We start from the raw sequence: 9,240 nt of genomic DNA on the forward strand, positions 1-9,240 counted from the left end.
ATGCTGAACATTCATCCTTGCCTACATTGTCAATTTTTCTTGCCTACAAATGTTAACGCAGAAAGTAGTCATTCCCTTGTCACATCAGCCTCAACTGCCACTCTTGTCTTCTAGTGTCACATAGTGATGTGTTAGCATTTCTCCTTGGAAGCATTCTCTTGATGTTAGAATTTTGCACTAAAAGCTACGCATTTTGATAGTTTGTCTTGCGTTTTGTCATTTGTCCCACATTTTGACTCCATTGTTTTACGTAAAAGGCTATAATAACTTGTATTTCTACAAGTTATTGGCACGTAATAGCTAGCTTATGATAGGAATAAAGCTAATGGTTTACTCACATACATGAATTTCATAGAGCCGTCATAATATGAAACTTTAACTTAGAAAAATATTCGTGCTTTCTCAATAAACATTAACAAGATAAAACATGTGTTACATACTTACAAACAACACAAGATTCTGAAGAATGCTTTCGAGCACTGTTTTTTTTTTAGAAAATCATTCACGAAAATACTTAAGTTTCCTTCCTTTTTTGGAACGCCTAACTCCAAGTCTTCTTCTTCTCGCCTAGCGCTTCTTTACAAATCAACATTTAGTATTTTCTCTTGGTAACTTCAAAATAACCACACTTCCTTTAGACCCCTTCAATTCTATTTATACTCATCCTTTACCAGATAAGTCATTCTAAAGCTTCTCTTAGTTTGTCAGCTTCTACCTAGTCCCTTACACGTGTAAGCTTAGCACTTCTCTTAACCATACTTAAGCTTAACCTTGACACATCATCAACTGTCTAATCAAGATTAGAAATTTCCTATGAAATTCACAACTCTCTCCGACTACCTTCTTCTTGCGTTACAAAACCAAAACGCCTATTTCTTCGTGTTATTAGAGCTTAGATGCGTACTTCTTTGTCGCGTTCGTCGTGTCACCTAGTCTTAACACATACTAGCCTTCAAACCACTTACTGCTATTCAAAACACCTTTTTTCTCAAAAGAAAAACCCTTATATTCCATACTTGGGTCTCACAGTATGATAATAAAGGAACAAAGCTGAAGGAAAAAAAACATCAGAGAAACATGCAGCGGAAGACAAGGATCATGTTTTACTATATATGCATCTAAACGATTTAGAAATTAACATGCTGTAATTGAACGATAGACCTAAATGAAGAATATAGAAGGTAAACGATGAGCTCACCTTTGTAGTTCTCAACTTCTTCTTCGTTCCAAAATTTCTTCTCTGCCTGAAGATCACGAGCAAAGGACAACCACTATGTTGACCTACTAATCTCAAGACTAATAACCGAGTTGTGGGACTTGTTTTATGAAGGATATCTTAGAGAGATGGAATGAGGAAGGTGTATCGTTTAGAGATTTTTTATGAGATTTTTATCATCATCTTCTCATTCTGTAAATGGAAGTCTTTTTATAGAAAATTACATGCAAAATACATGCAATTTTCTTTTATGTAATCTCAACACCTAATTAATCCATTAACCCTTAATGGAATTAGGGGCTTATAAGTTCATTACAAACTGCCAAATTTCCCACTAACATTTAGTAATAAATATATTAGTCAAAGGACAATTTGGTTATTTTGACCAATTAAGTCAAAGTCAAACTTTGACTTTTCTTAGTCAAAAGTCAACTTTTTGACTTTTTGCTATTTTATCCGTCTTGACTAATTTCAACCTCCCAGGTATGAATCCACATTCATTTTTCTAAAATCCAAATCATATTTAAATATAAATCCCGATCAAAATTTTGTTTTTTAAAGTGAAAAGTCAATATGTTGACTTTTACAACTTTGACCGTTTCAAAACTTTCCAAGCTTCTTAATATGAACCTATATTCATATTTTATTATTTAAGTCATATTTAAACATAAAGCTTGACGTTTATATTTACCAACTTATATCATATACACTTATCGATTTCTCTCTCTTTTACCTAATTCGAACAATTCGAGTTATTCCAACATATTGTTCTTAGTTGATTCCCTATAAGCTAGTAGGGGAACCTAATGGACCTATAGATCATGTACTCCAACAATTCGAGATTAACTGGCTAAACTCTTTTAGACCAAGCTTAATCAACATTTGTTAACTAAAGAGTCATTCCACTAAAGACTCTTAGTTACACTCCTCTCACTATAGATATATTTCTGTCCACCTCATACAACCATGATGAGTAAGTTGATCCTCCACAGGTTGTTTGTAATCTTGGCTGGGTCAAAATACCATTTTACCCCTTAGATTACATCTTGCTCCTTAAGACTTACTAATTCACTATTGAACAATTGGTTTAAGGTCCAACCTATAAACTTGAATCCTTCTTGGGCCAATGAGAAGGTGGGGCCTCTTGATCAAGATTTGGATTCAGTCCTTAAGGGAACAACCTATCTACTATCCCAAAAGTGGGTAAAAGTGACTTCCGCCTTGCACCCTATGTCCCTAACTATCCACTCGGTCTTATCCTTAAAATGGGAGGGTTATTAGGCCAGCGATGATGAGGTGCCTTCACCTATGCAGATCTAAGGATACTACCGAATGAACAAAAGTTCATAGTTAGCTTAAGATTAAGATCAAGTTATCTAGGTCATTATAATTAAAATAGTCAGTTTATAGTTTACGGCGTTATAACTAAAAGTGACTATTTCGTGGTTCCAGTCTTATGTAAACCATTTACATAGGATGCCCTCACTCCCATGTCTCCACATGAACGATTCAGGATTACATCGTTTGTACTAACTACGGAGCAGGCTGTATCTATAATGTTTTTTCCAGTATAAGGCGCCCAACCTTATTCATACACTATAGACTCACTACAAGAAATTTGACCTTTAATGTCGGTTTAAAACCGACATTAAAGGGCTTTAATGTCACTTGACAACCGACATCTTTGCGAGCGTTATTAAAGGCCTTTAATGTCGGTTGGACTTTAATGTCGGTTTAAAAACGACATTAAAGACCTCTTTAATGTCGGTTTTAAAACGACATTAAAGGCCTTTAATGTCGGTTTTCAACCAACATCTTTGATGGTGTTATTGAAGCCTTTTAATGTCGGTTTGGCTTTAATGTCGGTTTTAAACTGACATCTTTGATAGTGTTATTGAAGCCCTTTAATGTCGATTGGGCTATGATGTCGTTTTAAAACCGACATTAAAGAGGCCAATAATGTCAGTTTAAAACCGACATCAAAGGCTTGTTTTTGTCCATTTTTAGAAATTTATATTTATTTAATTGTTGTATTATTGTCCATTTTTTATAAACCAACATTGAATCCAACAAGTGAAATTAACTACAAACTTGAAACTACATGTCACATTCCGTAGGAAACCATATTATTCAAGTCTGATTCCACCAACAATGAAAATGCTATTAGCACTTGCACATAAATCCCATTCATATCTTAAAGCAACAATAAATCCCATTCATATCTTAAAGCACATAAATCCCATATTATTCAAGTCTGATTCCACCAACAATGAAAACACGCTTGTAAAATTAACTGCAACCAAACAGAATTATATAAATTCAAAGATCACGACATTTTAAAGGTCTCGAAAATGCTTCTTCAAACAATTATTAATATTGGAAACAGGCACCAAATGCAGCAAGGGCTTGACATTCCTCTTCCTGAACTGTAGCTCAAACCTTATCTAGAAACTTATCATCCTCCTCTAGTAGAAAATGACCTGGAAAAATATACAGTTATCTACATTCAATCAAGCACGACAAAAACAATTGTTATCTACATATAATATCGGAACGCTCAAAGAACACTATTGTACAAATATCTAAATGATATCAAATATCTAAATCAACCAAAAACACTCTAAATCTCTTTAGTGGTTATAGGTAAATGATATCATCAAAGAAATTAAAGATGTAAATGTTTTGAGAAGCAAAATCTATAAACACTTACCAACATACAAGACAGTTATGAAATTGCACCAGCTACTAATCACAGCACCAACCCAAGACAGAAGAGTGAGCGTCCTACTAGCTTGAGATCCATTTCTTGTATCTCGATAGAGACAGTAGAATATGGCAAGGGAGTTCAAACAACGTGGCAAGACGACTTTCATTTGGTTATTGAACTTTTTAATAGGTGATAAAATGATATTTTCACACACAATTGACATAAGCAAACAGTTATTGTTCTGTTTAATTTAAATTTTAGACCAAATTGCATTTGAACCCCTAAAAAAAGATCATCCGTACAAAAAAATCCCTAAAACGCCTAACTTCTCACAATTTGATGATATGGCACAAACATCATATGATTTTTGTACCATTATAAAATTTTCAGCCATTTTTAAGTTTTTATTCAACAAATGAACCTATTTATAACTAACTTCAATAAATCATCCAAGAAAATCATTTGAAATATTTTTACTAATTTAGAGCACCGAAATAAGTTCTAAAACTAACCCTATTTCCCCCATGGAATAAGCACAATCACCTAGTTAAATTCATCAATGCATCTATTTAAAACAAAACAGCACTTCCAAACTAACACTTGGACACCACTTCCAAACTAACACTCATTTCAAGCACAATCACTCGGTTGCTCACAAAACTAACATTGATATGCCCGAGTGTGCCTACTAATCCTTACGTTTTTTTGCTCAATGTATAACTCTCTTGTACTATTATGAGCTTTAATCTCGTTTTTATGTAATAAAAGAAATCACTCAGTTTGTTTTCCTTTGGTCCAGATATTAAACAAAAGAAATCACTCAGATTACTTGATGAGCATTTCTAGAATTTAATATCCACAATCAAAAGCCATAAACTAATTCAAGATTATCTCAAAAACAAACTATCTTGCTTAGAATAAATATTTATAGAAAAAAGCATGAAAAAATGTAGCAAGATTATCTCAAAAACAAACTATCTTGCTTTTCTTTTTCTATTCCACAACACCTATAACTAGCTCCTAGCTAGCCAGGTTCCAATGTAATAGTTCAGATTGAACAACTTACCCATAACTATAAATTTTAATGCTTATGTTGAATCAGTCATACCTGCACAAATAAAACTCTTGTATAAGAATGAATATAACCTCCAGTTCAAACAACTTTAATCTACAAAATACATTTCAATCATTTTGAAAATTACCTGAATCATATTTTTTCTCTAAGGCCTAGCTTTACCTAAATGTAATTGACATCAAATGTTTTTTTTTAAATAAAAAAAGGAGTTCCCTCACATTAGTCTCATTTAATTATATATTTCACTAAAGATCAAACTTCACAAGGTTCCTGGTCCTTTCTACCCTAAATATCCCAAACAATCGCACATACTCTAACACACCACAAAAAGAAGGCCTTTCTCAAATGAAGGAGAAACTCCTTGATCATCGCACAGACACATATCTACCCAACAAATCTAAAATCAAAGTCCTGCAGGAAGAAGCTCCATGAAATCCTCGAATACCAGTAGTCCAAAAGGAAATGACCCACATCCTCCTTTGCCTTCGGACAAAGAATACAGCAAAAGGACACAAAAGCGAAGTTCTTCTCCTAATAAGCCTATCAATAGTTTTCACACAACCAAACAAGACTAGACAAATGAACAACTTGACTTTGTTAGGAATCTTAATCCTCCAAATCACATCGAACACACTGCCCAATGGGGGAGGCAATTTAATAACAATTTGAAGAAAGATTTACAAGGAAACCCTTCACTAGGATTCAGACTCCAAATGCGAACACCCCTCCTCCCCACCCGACAAGTGCACACTTCTAATAAAGAAAGAAGGGAGATAATCTCTATGGTTTCCTATTGGACAAATGACGACGAAACACAAAGGAGAATGGCACGGAGTTCTCAAACCAAACTAAGAAACGGAAGACGAGGCAGTTTCTCAATGAAGATAAGTGATAGAGATGAGGAAAGATGGAAGAAGAAGCACTATCCCCCAGCCAAAAAAATCCTTACCATCAATGGCTAAAGTACCTATACATACCTGGAAACTAACACCCAATACTGAGTTGAATGGGAAGCTCCATTTTAAGAATTTGTTAAACGCTCACATTTTAGTATTCCAAAAAATGAAGGAAGAGGAAATGAACCATCTTCCGTAGATAAATGAATGAATTAAGGGAATTGTAGTGTCTGAATTGCAAGACTTTAGAGCAACAACTTTCAAATAATCAAATGGTTCAACCTACTTGAGCAACAACAACAGATTAACACAACTTTTTAATCGGTTGGTGCAAAGTTGACATAAATAATAATGACATAAATGACTAGTATTATTATAAATTTTTCAACGTAAGAAAAATAGCATAATATAACTTAGTCAAAATAAAACACCAAAACACCCTTAGACTAAAAAGTGTATATATATATAAAGAAACCTCTAATTAAACAATAAAAAGCACCAGATTTTACGTAATTTAACCTTTCAGTAGAAGCTCCATACCCAAGATTCTAACACCACCATGAAGTAAACCTCAATTGAATTGCCGATTTTAAACATGAAATCAATAATGAGAATTAAATCTTAATGTTTTTATGCAACTTTAAGTTATATAGTGTAAAGAAAGAAGATTGAGCTTTGCTTAGTTATCTAAAGGTAAAAGAAAATAACTTAAGAGTTTATATTAAAAAAAAAAACTACTATTTAACTTAAGAGCTTTGCTTAGGAAGGCTCAATAGTAGAAACTGAAGTAAACATTGATCAAATACGGTACAATTTGGCAAATAGAAAAAAAGTACATGGGTAGAGATTACCTATTATAACTGTAGCACCTACTCCATATCGTAGTCACTGCACACTCACCCTAACAGCAGGCAACACAGCTCAATAAACACCAACAGGTAGCAGAATTTGGAGCCTTGTATGTCCTCCTCTTGGCCTCTTCTCTTTCTCATGCAATGCCCTGAATTTTCATATGCTCAACATTAAATTTTGCAACACAATAACATATTATTATTTAAGTTTTTACTAGAAAATCATATGAGAAATATATATAACCTGAAAAGAGAAACTTGAACCAAATTTGCTGGCCACCACATGTATGAAGAATCCACAAGGACTTTTCTAAATATTCCAGCCCATTCGTAGCCAAGCATCTATTGCAAAAGAGAGTTTTTGTTATTATCAGTTAGTAGTAATCGAAAATCGAAAATGGGTACTACGGCTTTTCCTACCTGTGCTTTTCCTCTATACTTGGAAATGGGTACTACGACAAACTTAAGTAAATTCATTTTTCTTCCTTTTAAGGCAGTCTCCATTACTATGACTTTTTGCCTTTGCCATTTATCCCTTTTGCTCTTCCTTCCTGAATGTAGTTTTAGATGCATAAAAATAAGAAAAATAAGGGGTGTTTGTTACGATAATAGTAGTAGTAAAAATGTTACCTAAGTGCGATGGAAGATGACCCATTGACGGCAGCGACGGTGAGACAGTATCGGAGTAGTCGGAGCCTCTAGAAGGCGGATTTCACGGCGGCGATGGTGAAGGTGGGGAATATGAAGGTTTTGACTGGAAGCCAAAGGGAGATTAGAAAGTGATGAGATTGAGAAAGGAAGAAAGGGAAGAAATGTTGAGAGAAAACCTTCTTTCGTAGGGTTTGGTAGAGAAGAAAGGAGAAAAGAGTAAAGTCTAGGGTTTGGTAGAGAAGAAAGGAGAAAAGAGTAAAGTAAGAGAGAGAAAAATTCAACTTTTTACAAAAATTAAAAAAATAAAAAATAAAATAAAAAAGACCTTTAATGTCGGTTCTAAAAAAACATGATGTTTAATGTCGGTTTTAAACCGACATTAAAGATAAAGCTTTAATGTCGGTTTAAAACCGACATTAAACATCCGCCTTTTGAAAACCGATATTAAAGCTTATTTTTCATTTTTTCCACCCGACATTAAAGACCAGATTTCTTCTAGTGACTATTTGGGCTATTAACTCGAACTTAATCCATGTTTATGTCTCTATATAAAGTTCAAGTGTATTAGCAAACTTAGTAAAATAGCCTCGGGACTTTAATTTATTGGTTTTAAGATTATAGCATTCAATAATAAATTTTATTGAATCAAACAACAAAGTATGAGTTTTAGGACATAAATTCTAACAAAAACCACTCATAATTGATCTAGGATGAACCGTCAAAGCACGATCAACCAATCAACCATAAAATTTTTTACTACCTATAGGCAACCAGATGTTAAATTTACTACTTTCTAGCTTAGTTTGTAGTTTACAGATAAACTAAGAGAATTTTGAATGTATTTTAATTCATATGATTAATACAAGAAAAGTGGGAAATGAAGCTTTTAATTGGAAAGTTATGCTCAACCAAAAAAAGAACTCCCCCAAAGATTCAATGGACTGATGTGAATTCAATGATGGAACCTTTGCATGTACCCAAAAGACCAATTACAAAAAGAAAGGCAAAGAAGACTCAAGATATTTTTACACTACACCTTCAAAAACTAGCAAATTCACATGAAGCGACAAATAATATTGAGTCAAAAATTATTTACTATGTTAGTTAAATGAATCAAGACTAGAATTGATTAAAGATGACATGGGATAAGTTCTAGAAGAGTTATTTAAGACATTGTGAAGACTTTTTACATTTTTTTTTTTAGTTTTTCAATTTGGCTTTTAATTTAGTATGCAATTTTGTTTTAAGTTCCTAGGTTTTGTTTTCTTCAAAAGGCATTTAATTGTGTTTGGATGGCTATTGGGCTTCCACCCCATGCATGTATTTTTCTTAATTAGCATTTAAGTGTGACTATTCGACTTCCACCTAATGTATGACCATTTAGCCTATAAAATGGCTTGTAATGCTCTTTAAAAACTAGAATATCAAAATTAAAAAGATTGTGCTTATTCAACACTTTTGGTGTTATTTTTCAAATCTTGCTTTAGAATCAATTCATTGGATTAGTCTTGATCAAACTATTCTTGGAGTAAGTTATCTTAGGATCTAAGAGTGACCATCATAGATTTCAGGTTTGATTTAAGTAGATTTCTTTATGAGTATTTGCAAGGATCCTAGATCGAAGGACCTCTAACTTTGCATCTATCAAACATAGTGGGTGCTTATCATTTGGTATCAAAGAATTTGGTTTATCATCCTTGGCCGACTTTGAAGCTGAATTTATCTTTACTTGTTTCAATTTATTTTTTTATTGTTTCCAAATTTTCTTTGCATGTAATACAAGACATACTACAACTTGTCTTGAAATATTTTTCAAATCGCTTTTGGATCATTAAAAAAATCAG

General features: G+C 33.2%; 1 protein-coding gene across 2 annotated transcripts; it reads right to left on the reverse strand.

The window, feature by feature from the left end:
* Positions 1–3,406: 3,406 nt before the first annotated feature.
* Positions 3,407–7,669, reverse strand: LOC127149658 (oligopeptide transporter 5-like). 2 transcript variants are annotated; one of them, XR_007821361.1, is made up of 6 exons: positions 7,376–7,669; positions 7,166–7,296; positions 6,990–7,087; positions 6,746–6,894; positions 3,927–5,031; positions 3,407–3,696 (listed from the first exon to the last, which is right to left on the reverse strand). XR_007821361.1 is itself a non-coding variant. In XM_051085494.1 (4 exons), the coding sequence occupies exons 1-4, from the start codon at positions 7,398–7,400 to the stop codon at positions 6,816–6,818; spliced, it is 333 nt and encodes a 110-aa protein (XP_050941451.1). In that variant the 5' UTR covers positions 7,401–7,669; the 3' UTR covers positions 6,613–6,815. The 2 variants fall into 2 exon arrangements, 1 of the variants encoding a protein (XP_050941451.1); XM_051085494.1 differs by lacking the exons at positions 3,407–3,696; positions 3,927–5,031 and having other exon boundaries at positions 6,613–6,894.
* Between the last annotated feature and the right edge of the window lie 1,571 nt (positions 7,670–9,240).

Source organism: Cucumis melo, chromosome 6 (assembly GCF_025177605.1).
Source record: "Cucumis melo cultivar AY chromosome 6, USDA_Cmelo_AY_1.0, whole genome shotgun sequence".
NCBI classification, from domain to species: Eukaryota; Viridiplantae; Streptophyta; class Magnoliopsida; order Cucurbitales; family Cucurbitaceae; genus Cucumis; species Cucumis melo.

What these genes read in the sequence shown, in the direction of transcription:
- LOC127149658 (XM_051085494.1), bottom strand. Translation starts at nt 7,400, where the DNA reads ATGGGTCATCTTCCATCGCACTTAG. An exon ending in TCATCTTCCATCGCACTTAG is followed by an intron (nt 7,297 to 7,375) that starts GTAACATTTTTA and finishes AACTACATTCAG; the next exon opens with GAAGGAAGAGCAAAAGGGAT. An exon ending in GTTCAAGTTTCTCTTTTCAG is followed by an intron (nt 6,895 to 6,989) that starts GTTATATATATT and finishes ATGAAAATTCAG; the next exon opens with GGCATTGCATGAGAAAGAGA.